General features: G+C 38.8%; 1 protein-coding gene across 4 annotated transcripts in view; it reads left to right on the forward strand.

The window, feature by feature from the left end:
* The window catches only part of LOC140133095 (cadherin-9-like), a 126,772-nt gene that overhangs the window by 12,290 nt on the left and 89,870 nt on the right, over positions 1–24,612 (forward strand). For 3 of the 4 annotated variants that reach the window (XR_011855788.1, XM_072152745.1, XM_072152743.1), the window contains exon 2: positions 7,476–7,763. Coding sequence is in view for 2 of the 4 variants with exons in the window: in XM_072152745.1 (XP_072008846.1) it covers positions 7,539–7,763 (225 nt within the window). In the remaining 2 variants the exon portion in view is untranslated. Of the gene's footprint in view, positions 1–7,475; positions 7,764–24,612 lie in introns of those variants that run through there. The other variant, XM_072152744.1, reaches the window with a different exon arrangement.

Raw genomic sequence — 24,612 nt, forward strand, 5'->3', positions numbered from 1 at the left:
ACTAGTTTTGGTTTACAATTCTGGTTTATTGATGTTTTGAATTTTATATAACTTTGGTTGGTAATACGCAATTTTATATTCAGTATAAACTGGCAGTCCTCCTGCTGCGACAGGAGTGAAGACTCATCTGTGTGCCCTACTTATGGCTACCTTATTTGTGAAAATTAACTTGTATAGGAAAAAATGAAAATAAATAAAGAGTTGATCAAAAAAAAAAAATCATCCATTATCTATAGTTGCCCCAAAATGATGTACCAGAAAAATGCATCTCATGTGGTAAAAAATTACCCCTATACATCATTTCCATTTTTGCCCGGCCCTGTGCCCACATAGCAGTTTACCACCACAAATCGGCAAACTGGGGAGAAATTAGTTATCAATCTTTGTGGAGTCTTTTGTCATTTAATCCATTGTGAATGTTTCATTTTCCACCCAAAATGGATGCATTGTTCAAAAATACTACAATTTGTAGACCGCATATCCATTTTGTTTTAATCTTTATAAAACACTTAAAGGGTAACAGACTTCTTAAAAGTACTTTAACCCCTTCCCGACATTTGACCTACTATTACCGCATGGCGGGATGTGCGTTCCCGCAATATGCAGTAATAGTACGTCATGTTTCTGGCACTGGCTCCTTAACGGAGCCGGCGCCAGAAGCTGTGGGTGTCGGCAGTATATGATAGCCGACACCCTCCTCTAACACCCGCGATCAGAGATTTCTCCAATCGCAGGTGTTAACCCCTTACACGACGCGGTCGCTCTGACTGTGGAGTGTCAGGTCCATTTAAATGGAATCGGACTCCCAGTGTAATACATTTTTCATAAAATCCCTTCACAAAAATGTTGCCAAAAGTGATCAAAAAAGTTATGTGCACCAAAATGGTATTACTGAAAAGGACAACTCAACACGTAAAAAACAAGCCCTAAACCAGCTCTGTCAACCAAAAAGTATTAAAGTTATCTCCAAAAACATGCAAAAACAAATGAGATTTTCTTTATATTAGTTTTTTTTCCAGTAAAATTGTAAAAATATATTAAAAACTATTTAAATGAGGTATCACCGTAATTGTAGTGATATATAGAATAAAGTTATATATTATATATATAGTATTATAGTATTTTTAGTGTACGGTGTACAACCCCAAAAAGATACAAAAAAATTGACCATCTTCTTGTCCTCCATACATTAAAGAGTTAATAAAATCGCATCAAAAAGCTACAGACCCACTAAAATGAAGTATTTGTTAATTGCATCTCATGTCGCAAAAAATAAGCCATTATATGTCCAAATTGCCAAAAAAATTAAGATTGTATAGGCAATAAAAAGTGACAATGCATAATCTGCTCTGAATGGCGCAGCTTCCCTTCGATGCCCTGGGGTGTGCCCATACAGCAGGTTACCACCATATGTTGGGTATTGTTATACGCGGGAGGGATTGGGTTTCAAACTTTGAGGAGCGTTTTGGTATTTTATCCACTGAGAATTTGTACATTTTATGAAAAACACATTCATTTAGCCAAAAAAAATTTCATTTTGAAACTGCATCTGATTTTGTTTTAACCCCTGTCAAACAATTAAATGGTTAACAAATTTCATAAAAGTTGTTTTACGTACGTTCAGGGGAGTAGTTTCTATAAATGGGGTAATTTATGGGATTTTACTTTTATTTTGGCCTCTCATTGTGACTTGAAACTTGAGCAGGTTTCTCAATAGCAATATTTTGCATTTTTTATGAAAATGTGAAAAATTGCACCTGACGTTCAAAACCCCATACCATCTTACAAAAATAAGAGTATGTATAAAAAACCACGCAGGCATAAAGTAGACATACAGTGAATGTTAGTTAGTATGTATGTTTTTTGCCGTTATGACTATGTGTGGAAAAAGTAGAACATTTTGAATTGCGAAAATTAAGAATTTTTTCAAATTTTCACCAAATATCTGATTTTCTCATAAACAAATGCAAAACATACCACCAAAATTTTTTAACTAACATGAAGTACAATGTGTCACAAGAAAACAGTTCCAAAATCACTTGGATATGTTGAAACGTTCCAAAGTTATAACCACTTACAGTGACACAGGGCAGATTTGAAAAAATTGACTGTGTCAGGAAGGTGAAAAGTGGCTTCGGCATTAAGGGGTTAATACAATGAGGGGTGTAGTTTCCATAATGGGGTAATCTACTATTTAGGCTTCACACAGTCAATTGAAATTTGAGCAGATCCTTCTAAATACAGGTTTTAACGATTTTCCCAAAAAAATTTAAATATGGTACCCAACTTCTAAACCTTATAACATTCTAGTATAATACATGGATTGTTAAAAATAACATGCCAACATAAAGTGGACATTTGGGAAATGTAAGATAAATTAATATGAGTGCTTTGAATATCTCCCCCCAAAGTAGAGAATTTAGAACTTTGAAAATGGAGGATCTTTTGAAATGTTTGCCAAATTTCTCTTTTGAATTTATTTGAAGTACAATGTGTCCCGAGAAAACAGTCTTAAAATCCTCTGGATCTGTTAAAATGTTTCAAAGCTATAACCACTAGAGATGAGCGAGCACTAAAATGCTCGAGTGCTCGTTATTCGAGACGAACTTTTCCATATGCTCGAGTGCTCGTCTCGAATAACGAGCCCCATTGAAGTCAATGGGAGACTCGAGCATTTTTCAAAGGGACCATGGTTCGGGAATAAAATGTGTTAATTAATTGAAAAAGAATGTCTTCTGATAAGTTAGCAGATGTATGCAAACATCTGCAATCTATTCTTCACTGTTCCGCGCGTATATTATCTCCCGACAAGTTAGCAGATGTGAAGAACAGTGAAGAATAGAATAAAAACAGTGAACACAGGATCATTTAAGTGAAAAACACAGTGAAGAGTAGATTGCAGATGTTCGGCACATCTGCTTACTTGTCGGGAGATACGCTTTCCCGGGATCCGCTGCTCTTCTTCCACTGAAGTCTCCCCGATGTCTCCGTGTCGCTCCCCGATGTCTCCGTGCCGCTCCCCGATGTCTCCGTGCCCCGATGTCTCCGTGCCGCTCCCCGATGTCTCCGTGCCCCGATGTCTCCGTGCCGCTCCCCGATGTCTCCGTGCCGCTCCGTGCCGCTGCCCGATGTCTCCGTGTCGCTGCCCGATGTCTCCGTGCCGCTCCCCGATGTCTCCGTGCCACTCCCCGATGTCTCTGTGCCGCTCCCCGATGTCTCAGTGCCCCGATGTCTCCGTGCCGCTCCCCGATGTCTCCGTGCCCCGATGTCTCCGTGCCGCTCCCCGATGTCTCCGTGCCGCTGCCCGATGTCTCCATGCTGCCGCTGCGCCATGTCTCCGTGCTGCCGCTGCCCGATGTCTCCGTGCTGCCACTGCCCCATGTCTCCGTGCTGCCGCTGCCCCATGTCTCCGTGCTGCTCCCCGGTGTCTCTGTGCTGCTCCCCGGTGTCTCTGTGCTGCTCCCCGGTGTCTCTGTCCTGCTCACCATGTTCTTCAATGTGTTCTTCACATAATATTTTGTTCGCACCGTTCCGCGCGTATCTTCCGACAAGTAAGCAGATGTGCCGAACATCTGTAATCTATTCTTTACTGTGTTTTTCACTGTTTTTTTCACTTAAATGATCCTGTGTTCACTGTGTTCACTGTTTTTATTCTATTCTTCATTGTTCTTCACTGTGTTTTTTTAATTAAATGCTCGATCTCGAGCAGGGGAAATACTAGTCCGAGCAACGAGCCGTTTCGAGTACCTTAATACTCGAACGAGCATCAAGCTCGGACGAGTATACTCGCTCATCTCTAATAACCACTTATAGTCACACAGGGCAGATTTGAAAAAAAAACCTTCTTTCACATATAGAGAAAATACAATGATACTACAAAGAAATCATTATAAATGAGTCTACTGAGCCCACGTAAAATTCAAGGCAAAATAAATTCTTATAAATTTAGATTATCACTTTAAAGTTTATGATATATTGCCCTTATAAGACAAATCATACCTGGTCTGCAACATACCTTTTGTGTTTTATTCAACGATAGAATTAAATGTGTAAGGCCGGAATGGATGCAGAATGTTTCAAGTCATGATTTTACTGCAGTAGGGATGTGCAATACATTTTTTATCATAGCTTGTGAATGAGATGCAATATGTTATCAATCAGCAAAGATATTGATTGGTGAAATAATAAAATATTGGAGTTGCATTTTAACTGTTAGTACTGTGTACAGTATTTCCAGGTATGAGATGTGGTTCACACTGCCACCCCATCCCCTGATTTAAAACTGTCTAGGAAAACATAGATCACATTCATTATTTCTTTTGTTTTTTATGTTAGTAAAATACACTCTATTGCAGAACTCTGTTGCATAATTGACATGAAAAACTGAAGCAGTGAGCAAAACAGAATTTTCTTGAAGTTTTTGCTGGTAAAATACTTCTGCAGAAAGAATAAAACAAAGCAAGTGCAGGGTAATAAGATTCCATTTCAATAAAAAGCCAGTGGCCTAACACCAGCACATATGGGACCATATTTTTAATATACAGTACCAAAGGGATAACCCTATTGCAATGTCATCATGCACTTGTAGTTCCATACCATAGAACATGTACATCTACCAGAAGAGGTGGCAATTAAGATAATTGTATCCTTAGGAAGGAAGACCAATGGATATACAAAACTGACTGCACACAACTGGGTCTAAATGTAGTTGTTGGTTATGCTTGCTTTATTTTAGGGGGGGCATTGGGTATATAATTCTTGAGCTTATTTAATGTCATTCTTTGCTTTATATACTCATGCCTACAGTATGTTTTCTCATATTTACTGCTCCAGGTGGACATGCTGATGATAATTTTTATTTATCTGTAACTTGGCTATGATGCTGTGGTGTGCCAGACATTCCCACAGTTCATACAATTGCTACCCCTCCTTTGTACTGCAGATAAGTGTACACGATCTGTTGTGGAGGTCCCACCTTTCCCCTATCCCCGGATGTGAAGCATATGTTAAGCATTCATGCCTTGATCAGTACGGGTTCAGTGTTTATCTGTCTCATTTGGCCTCCTCCATTAAAGGATATTCTAAAATGGAGGAAATCTTGACCAGTCAGGTGGCATTTATGATTTATATATCTACGCCTTGGTTTGTATGGGTTATGTTGTCACACATGAAGGCAGGGCTTGTTGGTTGAAGCCGATAGGGGTGAGCAGGAAGGGTCTGAGGAGGAGTTTGGATTGATGTTGTGTCCCCACTGGTTGGTTGACATGTCAAGGTGTAGGTGTAGAGAAGCTACTATATGTTTGTGGACACACACCAATGTGCTTAGGTGAAAGGGGTTGTACAGGATTTATACTATATATGGCTTGGGGGCTTATAATACAAAAATCATCCTAAACTTACCTTATGCGGAGCTCCTGACCACCCGTGGCACTGTTCATCTCTGCCAAGCTTTCTAGTATGCTTGTGTTTACTAGTCTAATATGGGAGCTGACTAATCTATACCAGTTACTTATCTAGTGTCATGGTTCAAAACAATTACAATTACTAGGGACCTGCACTTCCTCTAAGATTCTATGCAGTATATCTGAGGATTTAAGGGGGTTTTTATTGCCCACTATCTGAGCAGTGTAGTGGGCACCAGATTAATGAAGACCATGCAACCAGTTTGGTTAATCTGGCACACTCTGCACACTCCACAGGCATCTGTACATAGTGTTTGCACTAGTTTTGATATATGTGGGCCATTACCTAATGAGAAGTCCCTATGAAGTGACCTACAGAAACACCTGTTGATATTGTTTAATAGGGTCAGTAAGGTTACAATTATATGATGCGGGAGCTGAATTTATTATAAATGTGAATATACATTTGAATACGTCAGGGAGGGAACTTTATTCCCATATCCTTAAATTCTTATACCCTGGTCCATAGCACTCATCCCTTGTGCATTCATTCCGTGTAGCAGGTGCAGCACACTTGGACTTCAATGTGCATAAGCAATGAATGCTTTCCTTGCAACCACTTGATTACCTTAAATTAGAAAACTTCTGGTCTTACAAATCTGAATTACAATACTGTATTTTGTTCTTGAAGTTCTTCTTGAAGCCTTGACTGGAAAAAGAATGGGAAGTATAAAACCAGGACATAAACAGTATTAATTCCTACTGGATCCACTTATGTCAAGCATTCTTACAATGCATTTGCTGTGATCTTCAGTAGAAGTTATATGGATTCGATTTTTTTTTAATCCAATACAAATTAGAGCATGTGCAAGTCTGAACTGTTTTTCATGGATACTTACCGTAAGCCAAAATGGGAACCGGTCAAAAAGCCAAGCCCTGTCAGCCTGTAAATAACAACCAGGCAAAGACAACCAACACCTAAGTCTTCACTTGATTTTTATTAACAGTTTGACAGGGCATTTACCAGTCCCCAATTTGACTTTAGTCTTCAATCCTTTCCTGGGCATGGTAGGATTCCTCATTACTGGGATAAACACTCAACAATGGTTAAGTGAGGTTATGGATATTTTTTTCTGACAGGGACTTTGTAGGGAAACACTATACTCTGTCCTTTAATGCTTCTTTCAAGGATTTACTGAAATTATTTATAGATAATTTTTCATGGATCATTCACAGGCTTAGGTTTATGAAGATCCATGAAAAACAAATGTCAAGAATGAAAATCAGGCATGTAAAATGGAGAAAAAAAAATTTAACCTAAAACCTGTGGTGGCTTTAAAAAGAAAACACTGCAGGCATTCCTACATAAAATTGCTGCAGTATCTAACACTGTGTGGCCCCAACCTTGGTTTTTTTATGGTGGGGTTTTGGATATATACATCCATTAATCAAAAATGATACAGTCTTGAATTTGACAAATTAATTATTTTTGAGTAAATCCATCTTTACAGATTTTTACCAATATTCTTAAAAATAGGCATGAAGATGGTATTAAACATAATTTATTTGGCAGTTTTATGAGCTAAAGACAGGGGGCGAAAGGATGAGGTTTAAATTTAAAAAGTACAGCATTATGATGAATAGAAAAAAAGCAAGTCTATTTGGTGGTTCATATCTGCCATTTTTCAGCCACTGAATTGAATCCCACCCTTTCAGATTCACCTTGGAAGAATTCTTTAAAATGGCCGCTAACCACTGCTGTCAATTATTCCAGAACCTTGGGAGGGGAGATGGGAGAGCGAAAATGAAAAATTCAATGAAATAATATTTTCATGAAAATATTTCAAGAACAATTGAAGGAACATTCAATATACCGGTAGTTGGACCCAAACTAAACCTTTAGGAAAGTGTCTACTAATCAAAATTGTGATGATTTTTGTGATGATGTGATGATTCTCTAAAGATGATTTTGATTCACAGGTTGTTTTGGAAAATTATCTGGACCTGCAACTATGCTTAAAATGTTTGTTGTAATTTATTTAAAAGAATTTAACCATATTTTGTTTTTTGCAGAAGCCAATTTGGAAATAAAATATTTTAAGAATTTAAGGATTTGAAAGTGTGGACCTGCAAATCATGAAGGCATGTTACAGTTTGACTTTGATCGTGTGTACAAATTTGATATTTATGGCACATACAACCCCTCTGGAAAAAACAACTATGGAATATTCTCATCGCAAGAAACGTGATTTAAATCAAGATGGGTTAAAAGTCTTACAACGTAGAAAGCGAGGATGGACGTGGAACCAGTTTTTTTTGCTTGAAGAATATACAGGTTCAGACACCCAGTATGTTGGAAAGGTACGTTTTAAATGTATTTTATTATTATGTTTATCATGAATTTCCACACTTTAACCAAAAAACCCTCTCATTTATTGCAAAATGCCACAGCGGTAATTGAACCTTAAAGGGATATTCCTATGAAGACAAAATTCTTAAATATACTCAGGATAACAAAATAACCGATTCTCATATTCAATGTTATTTATAAAAAACTGCATTTTACAGATATAATTCCAACCTGTCTCTATCAGTTCTGGTGTTTACATTTTGGTTTTTCCTGGATCCGACAATAAACTCTTACTATGGTCGGGCAGATTCCTCTCTCAGAAATAGCTTATCTTATAACACAGGGGGATGGGCAGGAGATAAAGAGCACTTCAGCATGTAGAGGAGACTGGGATTACAAACTACAGACAGAGACACTTCTTGTGGGCAAGCAGCATGCAGAAACCTGCTCTACAAACTACAGTCAAGATAAGGGAAGCATAGAAGAGCTGACTGTTTTATAGGCAAGATAGCAGAGCTGGGTGTGTCATTGTGTCTTATATCCATATAATGACTTTGATCTGTCTCATTTCTCTCTTTCTATGTGATATTAGTAGTATGTTCAGAAGCTGAAAGTATAGATAAATCCTGTACCATAATAATCTAAACATTTTGGGGCAGATTTACTTACCCGGTCCTGCCGCGATCCAGTGGCGCGTTCTGTGTGGAGGATTCGGGTCTTCCGGCGATTCACTAAGGTAGTGCGCCCAATGTCCGACAGGTGTCGCTGTTGCGCAGAAGTTCATCGGAATGCACCGAACTTCACCAAGCCGGGCCGAGTGCAGGTAAGCGCGTGTTCAGCGACACTTTTTTTTTAAACAAAATGCGCGTTTTCTCCGAATCAGTCGGGTTTTCGTTCGGCCATGCCCCCCGATTTCCTTCATGGGCACACCGGCGCAAATGCGCCACAATCCTGTCGCGTGCGCCAAAAACCCGGGGCAATTCAGGGAAAATCGGCGCAAAACGGAAAAATTCGGGTAACCTGCCATAAAAACGCAATTTGGGCCCTTAGTAAATGTTTGTCACACAGCATCTCAAAGCACAGAGGAAGTGTGTGCTCTGCTCATCACGGAGTGATAAGACCAAAAATAGCAATAAATCTGACTAAAATTGTAAAGTAAGGGGTTAAAAATGATATTTGTCTTGTTATCATCACTAGGGGATTAAAATTTGTGAACTTTCTTTTAAGGGCAATCTCCTTTAATTCGTAGGTGCTCGTCAATCTCCGCCAGCTCCATAGATTTTAATGGAGCAGAATTGTCATGTGCGGCTGTCTGCTTCATTAGTCTAAGGAGCGATGACTGATGGACCCCTCGTATTCGTGATCTGCGGCGGTCTCAGCACTGAAACCCCCATTGATCAGCAAGTTCCATGGATAGGGCCTTACTTTCCTTTGTGGGAAAACCCCTTTACCTGAGCAGTGAGCAGCAAGTAAACTGCCTAGGACTCCTGGAGCAGACAGCAGCCACACATTATCACTTCCCAGATTGGTAATCCCTCCTGGGTAAGTATTGCCAATACAATCCCTTATCATTTTATAGGGTGTTATTATTTTGATGCACAATAACCTTTGCTATTATATTTTGTCCTCCCCATTACAACATAAAGTTGAATCTCCATTATACTTATACACAATTTTTCCTTGTTAATATAGTTGGTGTTCTCCCTTACATAGGCTTTAATAATTTCTGTTCTTGATTCTGCTGCTACAATAAACTGACCTCACTGCAATATAAAAATGTATTATACTAATAGATGTTGCTGAGTCATTCCTTCTAGCTTTCATAGAATGGTGACAAAAATTATAAAGTTTATTCCATTCTATAAGTCTAAATGCCACATAGAAAATGGGAGACATTACATTGAATGATGACTGATTGTGGTAGATTTACTTTCCCGGCCCATTCGCGATGCAGCAGCGCGTTCTCTGCGGTGGATTCGGGTCCGGCCGAGATTTATTAAGGTAGTTCCTCCAACGTCCACCAGGTGCTGCTGCTGCGCTGAAGATCATCGGAACGCACTGGAATACACCAAGCCGGGCTGAGTGAAGGTAAGTGCAATTTTCGCGACACATTTTTTTTTAAATGCAACGGTTTTTCCGAATCTGTCGGGTTTTCGTTCGCCCACGCCCCCCGATTTCCGTCACGTGCATGCCGGTGCCGATGCGCCACAATCCGATTGCATACACAAGAGGTGGAGCAGCACTGCCCAACAGTAACCACTGATCAAAACATGCCAAAATATATAATCAAAAGCCACAAAAAGAACAGAGGCACGAAAAATAGATCAAACAAATAATATCTTTATTAATAGAAAAATATACCACAAAACATGCTTAAAAACATTTAAAAATTTTGAACGAAGTCACAAATGAATGACATCCTCGGGAAAGTGCTCAACACATGATAATGTTCCTGGAACTCCAGCTCCCCCTACTGGCCACAATATAGTATACAACAATGTACAGAAATAAATATTATCAATGGTGAGCTAATCAAATCTTTAGACAAGTCCATACAAATGCAGGATAGCAACAAAAAGAGGGGTGAAACACAAAAATGGATGGACACACAATTCAAGGATCAGCACAGAACCATGTACAAATAGGAAAGTTGTATACCTAAATGCTCAGGCCATGAGAGCAGGGTGCTGGCGATAGATGCCCCACGCGTATCGCTACCTCGTGGTAGCTTCCTCAGGGGTCGCATGCGCCAAAATCCTGGGGCAATTCAGGGAAAATCGGCGCAAATCAGAAATATTCGGGTAACACATCAGGAAAACGCTAATCGGGCCCTTAGTAAATGATCCCCATTGTGTTGTACAGTATTTTTAAAGTGTAATATAAAAATGGAATTACAAAAGGAAAATAGGTGAAACATATTTGTAAAATTCTCTGTATGTAGTGTAAACCAAATCTTGGATTAAAGGGAAAGACACTGTGGGCTAGCCACTGGGGAACCGGCATGTACTGACTGTGCATGCTCACAATCTAGCTTATATACAAAAGGGGCAAACTGCATTCATGTTCCTTAAAACATATAATATCGATACCTGCGCCAAATTAAAAGAGCAAATCTACAAACATATACAGAGCATTAGTAGGAGCCAGAGGTAGACACATCCAATCCACCACAGTATTCCAACCCGAGGAAAACAAATTAACATGAACTACAATCGTTGTCAAAATATGTTAAGGTAGTAGTGTGTTTGTGTTATTTACCTGGTTCCTATTGCACCGGTTCTTTATCAGTTTTCCGGGATGCTGTGATCCTCTTCAATCAAATAGCAATTTGATACTCTAAGTGGATATTGCTGTACTGCTGGGTTTTTTTGAAAAATCCAATACACTGTTGTCCACGTAGATGGAAACCCGTGGAGGAAAGCCCCGGCCGGTGGCTCTACCTCTACACTTGGTTCCGGCAGGTCTTCGTATGGTGACGTCACCAGTGAACTACGGTAAGTCGAGATGGACACAGTTCCTACGCGTTTCGGAGGATACGAAATTCCCTGACGAAGGAGGAAGTATCCTCCGAAACGCGTAGGAACTGTGTCCATCTCGACTTACCGTAGTTCACTGGTGACGTCACCATACGAAGACCTGCCGGAACCAAGTGTAGAGGTAGAGCCACCGGCCGGGGCTTTCCTCCACGGGTTTCCATCTACGTGGACAACAGTGTATTGGATTTTTCAAAAAAACCCAGCAGTACAGCAATATCCACTTAGAGTATCAAATTGCTATTTGATTGAAGAGGATCACAGCATCCCGGAAAACTGATAAAGAACCGGTGCAATAGGAACCAGGTAAATAACACAAACACACTACTACCTTAACATATTTTGACAACGATTGTAGTTCATGTTAATTTGTTTTCCTCGGGTTGGAATACTGTGGTGGATTGGATGTGTCTACCTCTGGCTCCTACTAATGCTCTGTATATGTTTGTAGATTTGCTCTTTTAATTTGGCGCAGGTATCGATATTATATGTTTTATGTATTTTGTGGCTTCCAACCTGTGGTAACCACGTGGTAGATTTGGGTGCAGGTCACCTCTCTATAGATACCAGCGACACTCGTTAAAGGTTGTTCACCTTATTGCGCCAATCCAAACAAATTTGTATGCATTCATGTTCCCATTTTTTTTTCTGTATGAAATAATTGTCAAATGCAAAAATAATCTATGTGCTACCTTTTACTACAGAAACTATTTTCCTGGTCAACTTCAGGAAGCACACAATAACATTGAAAAGCAATATTGGGGTGGGACAGTGAATTGGCAGCTATTAGTACACTTCCTCCCATTGAAGCATTGATGTCAAGACAATGCTTAATGCTAGGAATTTAGGGCCCACTAGATGTTGTCAGTTGGAAGGGATGTTATGGATTCATCTACCTAATGTAGTTTAACAGTGCAGAAATAAAGATTGGCTCTCTCAAAACAAGAGAGAATAAGCCTTCTAACATTCAAACTGTGCAAATTTTACTTATGGTTATCTAAGTACTAAGAATAGAGAACTGAAAGGATATGTTATGTATTTTTATTATCTTTAATTAGGTGAAAGACTATAGCGTGGTAGGCTAATCTTCTCTCATACTGGCTAATAAGTGGCAGACAATGTCCAATAAGCTACTGTGGAGTATTTCTGATCTTTGAGTTATGATCTCTCTATGCTCATCCAACTGCTGTGTTCAAACATTGCTTTTGCATTCTATGAATATTCAGTTAACATTGAATTTACACAGTGTTTACACAATGTTATAAACATTCACAGCTCATCCACACTTCCACAGCATTCACGGCTGCGGAAGGAAGCACATTCTCAGTGACTTCCAGCCAGCTCATCCACTTTCTCATTCATCCGCTCATCTGCCCACTCACCCACTTGCCCACCAGGTTATCCACCAACCTGCTAATCCGCCTACCCACTCATCTGTCTGATCTCTCATCTGTCTATCCATTCACCCCGCTCACTCACTTTCACTTTCAGCTTACCTATACAGACTAATATAAGAGTCCCATCCACTGCCAACCACCTCCAGGTAAGAATATATGTTGTCTATGGGGTGCCCTCTTTATACTATGGGGTGCCCTCTCTATACTATCTAAGGCATGTCATGCCTGTACATAATACCTATGGGGGTATGCTACCTGTATATACTACCTATGGAGGGCCCTGCCTGTATATACTGCTTATACTACATACCTAGTATGTTTGCTGTTTGAGTTGTCAGGACTCTAAATTATTTAGGAGCACAGTTATCTAGGTGATTTTATACTGTTAATTACTGTGGTATGTTTAGGTGCACAGTGTGGGGCACTCCCCATAATTTCTCTTAGGAGAGTAGAGTCCTCTGCTGAAAAGCTGATTTATTAGGCAATTTTGCAACTGTAAGATCTACTTTAGGAGGTAGTTCACAGAATGATGGTGTATTTGGATTTAGTGTATGGGCTGATGTAAATTTTTTGCCTGGATATTTTTCTTTTTAAAGCTATTTTTTAATGAACATTTTGGTAATACAGATATGAAGAAATAGATCCACACTATTTAAGCAGGCTTTTCTGAATACCAGATACTGCAACCAGATTTTTTTTTTAAATGATGATCTGGATGAATTTTAACTTGGACTTATCTGCCTTGTCATACATATTTTTTATCAAAACATCTGATTCAGCATTTACTTAATTGCGTTAAGAAGTTTGCCAAAGTCATCCTGACGAAGATGATAACACTCCTATATATCACTAGAAAATTTAACTGAGATTACTTTTTCCTTAACTTTATTGCCTATCCTGGAGGAGAAGATGACAAGCTACTCTTATATATAGATGCATGATCAGCAGATACCTTCTTAAGTGTGGCTGACATGTACACAAGGCAAAAAAAATCAGTAGCCAAATGAGATGGCAGGGTTTTTGCAAGGTTGAGGAATCATTGGAGATAACATAAGAAAAAATACACATGAGTGTAGGAAGGAAAATATGCAGAGCAAACCCCAGGATATCTTAGCCGAAACATTTGTGCACAGGAATAATACCATGTCACAAGTTTATTTAAATGAAATCGCACCACATGTGAGACAGAAGAGCTTCCTCTCACCTCATTGCTACTTCCACTTCATCGCCACAAATCTATTCTAAAGATGTGGTATCAGTGTCTGACAATAGACCAGGCATGCATCAGACCATGACTGGGACCAAAGCACTGTGCTCATAATTGTACTCCGCGCTTCACCATTTGACACATATTGCTTCTCTCTTTCTTGACTTCATTTTTCTTCTGGTTAGGACAACAAGTAGTGTCTTACTTTTACCTGATGCTATTTACAAACTATATGCATGGCTCCAATACATATAGCAAATTGGAAATCTCCTTTACACTCAGAACAGGTCAAGGCTAGGGTCACCAAGAAAATTATTTTTGAAAACATCTTCCAGTTTATATGCGTTTACTATTACACATGCTTTACTATTGCACACGCTTATTATATGCACACGTGAAAATAACTTATAGGATAACAGTGGCACTACATAAGGCCAGTTTAACCTGGCAGTATTCTTTCAGTATTTGGTATCAGTATTTGAAAGCCTGGTGTAGCTCCCAGAGGTAACAGTATAAATAGTAATAGTAGTACAAATAAGTCTGATTATGCATGTGCTTTATTATAGCAGTATATTCCTTTGAATAACAGCCAATCACTTCATCAAGTCTGTAAGTGGTACTAAAAGTATTGTAACTAAAGTGTTTAGTTAATCCCTGCCTGTCTTCTATGTGTAAATCAGCTTTCTGACCCAAATGATAGCTGAGAGATAAATGAACCTGAAAATACCTATTGACACTTTGCAGGCAGTCACTACATGGCAAATCAAGATAACTATTTTCTTGGTATAGAAAGAGTTAATCTTTATCCTCCTATCCTCATTTTTTTATTTATGTAATTTGGAAATGAATGTATCTCCAAAGGTCTAAATTATGCCTTTAAGAATATATAACAAATCTAATAAATACATTGAATTTTATTTATATACTAGCTGTAGATACTGGGTTAACAAAAATATTTTATATGTATCTCTCTCTCTATGTATCTCTCTCTATGACTGTCTCTCTCTCTCTATGACTGTCTCTCTCTCTCTCTGACTGTCTCTCTCTGTCTCAGACTGTCTCATATTAGGTCTGAAGAAGGGTCACTAATCGAAACCTGTGAATAGACAACTTTGTTTATTTTGTAATTTTTTTTTATATTCTACTTTGGATAAGCATTGTCCACTTTTTACTAATGAATACTATTGGAGTTGAATCAGTTTTGCTTCTGGAGTATATACTCCATTTATTAGGTTGTTAGAGCCCCACAATAGCTCCTTGTTTTTTCCCCTTTTTTCTGTATCACTACCTCACCAGTTCCCTTGTGGATCACCGGACTTTGGAGCTGTGGGAGCTGCTGGACTAACCACCTTTTTGGGGCCTACCAACCATCAACTTCTGACCTTCGCTGTCTTTGTCCATCTCTTCCAGGTACTATCTCTGACCATTTATTTCAGTGACTGTCACTGACCGTCTCTTTTAGTCACTCTCACTGGCCATCTCTGTCTCTGACCTTCTCTGTCTCTGACAGTCTCTTTCAGTGACTGTCACTTACCGTCTTTTCAGTGCCTGTCTTTGGCCATCTCTTTTTAGTGACTGCCTCTGACTGTCTCTGACTGTTTATTTCAGTGACTGTCTCTGATCTTCTCTTTAAGTCACTGTCTCTGTATCTGAATGACTGGCTCTCACTTTGTCTATGGGGAGATTTATCAGAAGTGTCTGAGAGAAGAAGCAGTCTTCATTGGCTATAGTAACTAATCAAAACTCAAAACAGAGCTCATATTAATGACCATTGCCATAATAGCAACCAATCATGGCTCAGCTTCTACCTGCCATAGCAGACAGCAGACAACAGCTCCTGTATATGGTGGTTAATAAATGTATTTTGGAAAGCGCAGTGTAAAAAATTCAGCTCCAAAATTTGGTGATTGTAATGGTGCGGGTTTCTTTAGCGTACACACACATACACACACACACTCAAATTTATATATTAGATTATGAATTTTATGAATTAATGAGTGATTTGTCCACCTTCTGACAATTTAATATAATAAAAGGATTTTAAAAGTTATTTTAACATAAAGTGTATGATGTTAGATATGTAAGCCTTATGATCCAAATAATAACTGTTGTATTGTATGTCTGTCTGATAATCAGACTATTAACATTTTGAAAACTGCTATTTTTTTATACTTTTCTCTGAATTTCCAATATTTTAGTTTATAAGATATCAACATATGTTACATCAAGTCAAGTCACAGCTAAAATAAAGTAAAATTTATCATGAAAAACATTCTCAAAATCAGTTGGGTAAGCTGAAACATCCTAAAGTTATTACCTATAAAATTACAGAAAATTGGGGCTGAGCCTTCAGGTCTACTCTGAATGAGGTGTGAGTATTTTATTTTCTCCCTAAAATTTAAAGTGTATGTTCAAGCTCTGAAATAGTTGTATGGGCAGGAATTGCGACTATTTTCCCACTTAAGCCACTTTCATGCCAGGCATGTGTGAAGGGGAGCTTGCACTTACCTTCACTCAGCCCGGCTCGGTGTATTCCAGTACGTTCCCGGGGAACTTCAGCGCAGCAGCGCCACCTGGTGGACGTCAGAGGAACTGCCTTAATAAATCCTGGCCGGACCCGAATTCAGCGCAGAGAACGCACCGCTGGATCGCGAATGGACTGGGTAAGTTAATCTGCCCCAATGTTCTTCACATACTATTGTGAAGAACACCTTTCTGCACTAATGTCTTCTGATAAGTTAGCAGATGTACGGAAACATCTGCAATGTGTTCTTCACTGTGTTCACTGTGTCCTTCACTGTGTTCTTTAATTAAATGATCCTTAATGATCCTTAAATGATCCAGTGTTCACTGTGTTCACTGTGTTTTTCAACTGTTCTTCACTGTGTTTCCTTAAGTGAAAGCTCGTTCTCGAGCAGGTGAAATACTCGTCCGAGCAACAAGCCGTTTCGAGTATGCTAATACTCGAATGAGCATCAAGCTCAGACGAGTATGCTCTCTCATCTCTAGTCAGCATAAAATAAATTGCATCCATCATGTGGACAAATGTGGAGCCATTTGCACGGCCATTTTCATGAATTAAACGTCAGTTAAAATTCTATACTTATCTTTTGTATATAACATATTCAAAAAATTATTTCAATTAAGTTTGTGTAATTCATACATAATCCTGGATGATATGTTTACCCTTTAGTAAGGTAAAGTTAAACAGCGTTTATGAGATTTAACTTGTTTTTTTAATACACCCTCTCATCTGAAGCCACAGTTGTGAAATTGATTTGGCAGAACTTTCAGTTTAATCATTAACCCTTTAAGGACACCGCTCATTTTCACCTTTAGGACAAATCCTGATTCTTCACATCTGCCTGTGGGATGATATGCAGCTATAGCATGCACTTATAGATAGGATTTAGCTTATCTTTTATCTTCTCATAACCTGTTGTTTTTAACATTAATGCTATATTTTAGTTGAAATTGTTTACACTTATAGTAAAAAATTGAAATTGTGTATGATTATTAAATGCTATCCTTATCATACAGTTAATCTAACTGCCCGAATTGGTTCTATGTGGAAATTTTACATTTTTTACAATAAAATTATTATTTAGTCCTAAAAGTTACACTTTCAAGCAGGATTAAATAAAAAACACATCTCTGATTTTGTTGTGCAGTTTCTTATGAGTAGGGCAATACCCCATATGTAAATGTAAACTACTTTAGTGGCCCTCAGCAGGGCACAGAACGGGAGGTCATTGAGATTTTAGAGGGCAGATTTTGATGACATTTGTTTAAAGGTGACATTATGCATTTGAAAAGTTCCTGAGATACTAGAACTGTGAATCCCCCTGTGAATGAAACTATTTTGGAAACTACACCGCTCAACTTATCAAGGGTTATATTGAGCTTTTTACCACCACAGATGTTTTATAGAACATAAATGTTAATTTTTTTAGAAGGGGCTAAGGAACTAATCACACCCCATAGTTTGTTACCCTGTTTCTCTAGAATGCAGTAAAATCCCACACGTGGTCACAAAATGCTGTAGGGGTGCACAGTGTGGCTTGGAAGGGAAGAAGGCCAAATTTTGCTGTAACAGATTTCAGGTGCAATCTTTTGCTAAACTTTTTATTTGACAAGTGATAATTTGATTAACAGTTGAAGTTAATACACTGCCATATTGATGTATGGAGTGCATTATAACAGTCAGCCTATGCACATGTGTAGACTAATGCTGGCACTGTAGGTCCTGCCCCTGTCAGGACCCACCTGGCACTTATACATGGCAGCTCTGGGGTCCTTCATTGGAAACCAAGGTTGCGGGGAAGATGATCAGCATCCCCGTAGCTGGCACGGGGGTGCCGATTGCCAGGTGGAGAGGTGGGTATCCCCTTTAATTGCTGTGGTTCCACTTGACAGCAGCATCTAAAAGAGTTAAACAGCCAGCATCGTGTCTGTTGTGATCCCAGCTATTCATGCAGAGGCTTGGCTGTCACATAAAGCTAGCCTCCTGCACACACTGCACAGACTCTGCTTCGGAGCATTGTGGAACATTGTGGTGTCCTAAATAAAAGCACACCATGACGTTCCCCAATGCCAAAAATAGAAAACATATCACACTGACCACCACTCCATGGTCAGTCTCTCCGAGTCCTTATGCAGAGTATATGCAAACACAAACAACCTCAATTTTATGAACTCAACATAATCTTAGGTCGTGTCACTATGAAAAAATGTTCAGATCTCAGATCTGGTTGAGATCTGAACATTTTTTCATAGTGACACAACGTTGAGTTCATAAAATTGATGCTGTTTGTGTTTGCATATACTCTGCATAAGGACTTGGATAATCACTGTGTTTTATGGAGAGACTGACCATGGAGTGGTGGTCAGTGTGATATGTTTATGTACATGGTGATCTTTTGCTTTCCTATTTATACTCTTAAATTATTGATTAAAAGTTATGTTTTAAATGCTCTCACCTAAGTATATGTACAATGAACGGTGTAAAACAAAAAAAACACACCAAAAATTATGATTTTTACTTATCTTGCAATAAAAAGATCAAAAAAGTACCTATACCAACATGGTACTGTAGTAAAATACAGCATGACTTTTATAAAATGAGCTCTCAATCTGCTCTATAGATGAAAAAGTTACATTGTTATGTCAGTTGGAAAATCGCAATACAAAAATGATTTTTTTCCCCTCATTAGGTTTTATTCTCTAAAAGTAGTAGAAAAAAACATAGAAGTTTGGTATTGTCTTAATTGTACAGAACCATAGAATAAAGATAGCACATAACTAAGGGTATATGGGGAACACCAAAAAAAAATATCAATACATAATTGATTCCCCTTCACAAAAAAATTAATACATTTTTATCAACAGGGCATAGCCGCCCCAAAATACTATCACAGAAAAATGCATCTCATCCTGCAAAAAATAAGCAGTCACATGGCTACAATAACAGGAAAACAAATATTTTATTTCAGAGCAAGGCACGTCCATCTTTTACAGAACCTGTCCCCTTCCTGAGTGGTATGATTGCTTGACATTCCCATCTTTTTGTAATTGCATATAATTGTTTGTTTAGACCAACAAAGCACCTTCAGGTATCTTAAAATTGTACCCAAGGATGGACGAGACTAGTGCAAGTTCACAATTCTCTTTTAGATATAACCTTTGTAACTTTTTGTGTCTGTGTGGAGGCTTATGTTTTAAATACAGGCATGTGGCTGTTATTTATAGAACTTGGGATTCATAAAGCTTTAAATGTAGTTTTTGTGTGATAGGTGATTAAAAAAAATGTTAAATCGGGTGTGTTCTTTCCACTAACCCCTAATGGACACAATTATAGTGCCATAGTATGTAAGGCTGGAAAAATATTCAAGTCCAACAAGTCGAACCTTTAAAAATTAAACAATCATCGGTTCCGTTCGGATGTTGTGTGTTAGTGCTGGTGCTGGATGGTGATAATACAGTCAAGCCCTAGCTGATGTAGGCCACAATGTCTTACTATCTTCTTCTGTAGTATCACTGTCGAAAGGCAACACATCCAATGTACCTGCAATGATTGCTGTGGAAACTTGCACCCAGGGCAGACTCATTTTCACCATTTTTTTAAAATCTGACATGTCATTGTAACTTACCCAGGTGATTTTGAGATGAATCTTTTTTCATTACATAGTTTACTTTACGTTAGTGGTAAACATTGCTTGATATGTTTATATGTTTCTTTTAAAACATTTAAAATTTAAAAGGCTAAATATTTAGTTTTCAATTAGATAGTCTAGTCACTCTTAATACAGTATTTTCCGGACTATAAGGCGCACATAAAAGCCTTGGATTTCCTTGGAAATCCAAAGTGCGCCTTATAGTCCGGTGCGCCCTATATGAGGACAGCAGACCATACTTACAAAGGTCCCCGCTACCGGAGACAGCAGATCTCCAGGGGGAACTGCAGACCACGCGGCACAAACAACTTCTGCCGCGTCGGTCTGCAGTTCCCGCTGGAGATCTGCTGTCTCCGGTAGCGGGGACCTTTGTAAGTATGGTCCGCTGCCCTCTTCCACCTTCCCCGCTCACCTTCCCCGCGTCTCGTCGGGTCTCGTCTTCGGGTCGCGTCGCGTCTCTTCTCGTCGGGTCTCCGCTCCGCCCCCGGACCTCCGCCACGCCCACGGACCCTGCGCCTTATAGTCCGATGGAATTATTCCATATATAAGGCGCATCGGACTGATGCACCTTATATTCCGGTGCGCCTAATGGCCCGGAAAATACGGTAATACATTTTCCATGTATTTTCCTTATGTTGGCATCATTATTTTGAGATCTAAAATGCCTGCAATTAAATTAGCAATTTTTTTGTCATATTATCAAATTTTAGTGTTTATCCCAAATTAGTAATGACATAAATAAGAACTGCAATATAAAACTGAAAAAATCTAGAGGCCGAAATAACAGCAGAGGGGGATATGATCAGTGTGAAAAAAGACTAGCAACAACAATCAAAAAATAAAGTTTCAAACAAGAAGAAAGGGAAAAAAGAAACTGAGGGGGGATGACTTTATTCTTATTCTTTAGCTTTCAATGAAATATGCAAATTAATAAGGGGTACCTGAGACATCAGCACCGTTCGTGAAACGACTGTGAAAAGGTGTCATGCTTCCTGTGGATTTTACTGAGGGGTTCCTCTTGAGTGCAGATTTTGTATACTTTTACTATCCATTGTGCAAAAGCTGAAGGGTCTTTGGACCACCATAGTTGCGGTATCAGCAATTTTGCTGCAAATGTGTCACTAAATTTGCTTTATGTGGCGTGAAAGTGGGGTTAGGTTTTGCCAAGATTACCATATCTACTGTCAGTGAAATCTATGAGTTTGTTACTAACCTCATGGTGTCTTCTATTTGATTCCAATAGGATGTCAATATGGGGCATGACCACCAAATATGTATGTGTGTGGGTACCCACTTGTGTTTGACATCTCCAGGAAAATGTTGTGTCCATCAGACCATGCGCAAAGAGGAATTCTGATGTTCTGTACCACCTAGTCAAACGTTTATAATGGTTCTCCTTCAGTTTAACAGGTAGAGAAGCTATGTGATGTTTGTAGGATACTTTTCTTTTCTGTGTCTGATAATGAGATCTCTAGCTCTCTTTCCCAGTTCTCTAAGAAATTTGGTGAGTTCACGGTTTTAGGTGAGATAAAGTGGATACCTTTCTCATCCAAGCAGTTTCTCAAATTCTGCTAAATAGTTCAGCCACGGGTAAGTCTCTTATGGCATCCCACATGGTCTGGTATGGAGAGTTTCTGCCTAATATAAGTCGCAGGAGAAGCTTTGCTGGTAAATATGGGGAAGGTGAAGGACCTAATGTAGTACGAGTTCTTTTAAGAATCCACAGGTCTCCCAGAAATAACTATCCATATGCTTGTGAGATTGAATCACCCAATTTTAATAGACACACCCCTCAATCTAGTCAAGGTAATAGAACTGTAAGATCGCCTTTGAAATTTTGGAAGACAGTAGTAGAAGTAGTTCTTTGAAACATAAAACATTGAAACAATGAAATGGGCAGTTCAGAATCCTTATCTAAACCCAATAGAAAACATCTGGAAACCCCTTGGTGACAAAGTTATGGACTACAACCTAAAATATTCACAGAACTATGGAAGAGACTGGCTGGAGTCATTTAAAGCAAAGGCCTGTACACTTCTTACTGATTGGTGACTGTCAAATGTTAATCAATGTAGATCATTGATCCATACATTTGTAGCTACATGCATGTAATGGTGATCCCAATGCAGTCATAGAATCTGGGATTGTGATATTACCAATCCCAGTTGTTTAAACTTTTAAAAGCCATGATTAATAGTGACTGTGTTATAATTTAGGGCTATAAAAGAGATCTACATCCCTTACCACTCTGCAGTTCAATTGTGGAGTTGCCTTGCCCCAAAAGACTTTGTCCCTCAGCGCACTGATTAAATGAACTATAATAATTTGTATTTCAGGATATTATACTGGAGATTGAGCCCCTTTTAAGGACCTGGCCTTTTTTTGTTTTTTCATTTTTATTTTTTACTCTACACAATCAAAAATCTATAACTTTTTTTTATGGTAAAGAGCTCTGTGACAGCTTGTTTTCTGCATAAAAAATACTGGGAAGTGGGAAAAAAATCAAAATGCAGTGAAATTGGTGAAAAACTGCATTTGTGGCGTTTTCTTGTGGGCTTGGAACTTATGGCTTTCACTGTGCGCCACAAATGACATGTCTACTTTATTCTTTGGGTCGCACGGGGATACCAAATTTGTATAAGTTTTATAATGTTTTCATACATTTACAAAAATTAAAAACTTAGAATTTTTTTATTTTTTATTTTGCCATCTTCTGCCAAGAGCCAGAGTGTAAAGAGCTGTGGGTGGTGTCATTTATTGCGACTTCTGATGAAGTTTTTAATGCTTCCATTTTTAGGAACTTTTAATCACTTTTTATAAATGTATTCATATTTTTCAAAACAACAAAAAAAGCCATTTTTGAGTACGGGCGCTATTTTCTGTTACGGGGTTAAACACAGTGAAAAAACTTTATTATAGTTTGATAGATCGGGCATTGTAGTGATAAACGTGTTTGTGGTTTTCACTGTTTATTTATATTTATATCAATTCTAGGGAAAGGGGGTGATTTGAACTTTTAGGTTTTTTTATTATAAATTTAAAAAATATATATTTTTACTTTTACTATTTTCACTATCTTTAACCCTAGGTTGTCTGATCGATCCTACCATATACTGCCATACTACTTCATGGCAGAATATGGGGAATTTCCTCCTCATTCATTACAATGTGCTGGCGGCAATGTGTGGGTTAAAACCCACAATCTGTGCTAGCACCATTCACGGGTGTTACCGGTGAGTCTTTGCTACCATATGCCACTCTGTGGCCTACCCTGTTGCTGCCACCTCCAGAATTTGTCATTGTGCCACTCTCTGACCTCATGCTGCTGCTGCCACCTCCACACTCTGCCATTCTGCCACTCTGTGGCCTACTCATGCTGCTGCCAACTGGCCGCTGTCTCCCTGGAACACCTTGTGATTTCCATAATGCTGTTTTCACCCTCCACCTCTCTATGATGTTGCCACTATGTTTGTTTTCCCCTTCATTTAATCTGTCAGAAGGAATGAAAAGCTTCAGGATTGATAGCCAAAAGCAGGAGTGGATACAGAACACAGAGGACATGCAAGTATCCCATTTACTGGTCATCTCTGTTTTGGATCAACTCCTGTTTGTTTTTGGCTTTAGCAATACTGATGGATTATTGACAGATTGAAAGAGCACACTGATGGATGAAGAGAAGGGCAAAATGATCAGTGATATCAATGCAAAATTACTGCTGACACCCTCTCCACTCTTTTGGGGGTTTCTACATGTATCAGCATTTAGCAAAACAGGTTTTGTCATAATCTATGGAATCATCTGATGTCAGTGTAAAAAGAGTGCACTCTTTGATGTTATAGTGGGATGTTGGGGTACTGTTTGATGTTATAGTGGGATGTTGGCCTTCAGCCCAGTCCTTTCGAGCTGTCCCAGACGTTACCTTGTCAGGCTGCATTCACGCTTCACTTATTTGGCCAAGTTGGCCTCTGTAAGTGCCCATGGAATTGAAGAGTGAAGTGATTCTAAAAGCGGCGGCTGTCATGTGCGTGTGATACTAAAACATAGCCTTGTTTGGAGACCAAAACACACTCCCTGTGCATATTTGAGCATGGCACAATGTTCTACAACACCCTACAGGCTCTCTGCAGCCAGTAATTACATGTTTTTTAATGTGATTTGGCATGATTCGATTCGGGTCAAATCAAATTTTGAAGGAAAATTCTGCGAGCTCCCCGATTCTAATTTTTTTTAAATTCGTCCATCTCAATATGAAAGCCTTCAATAGCTACAACACAACCACTGAGACTTTGTATAGTATCTCTCAGTCATAGCTCTTCATTTTAATAACAACTCAAATAAGTGATGTATGTATGTAAATGTATGTATGTATGTATGTAAATCAACAAAAAGAGGCGGCATGTTCTGCAAAACTTTGGGATTATTCAGTTTCTTTATAACATCTTGCCCTTGGACAACTGTACTGCACTGCAAGATTCCACATGCAACATTTTCTTAGTAAATGCAATAATATTACCACATTACAGTTTGTTTGTTTTTATTTTTCTTTCTTT

The sequence above is a fragment of the Engystomops pustulosus genome, chromosome 5, assembly GCF_040894005.1.
Source record: "Engystomops pustulosus chromosome 5, aEngPut4.maternal, whole genome shotgun sequence".
In the NCBI taxonomy this organism is placed as follows: domain Eukaryota; kingdom Metazoa; phylum Chordata; class Amphibia; order Anura; family Leptodactylidae; genus Engystomops; species Engystomops pustulosus.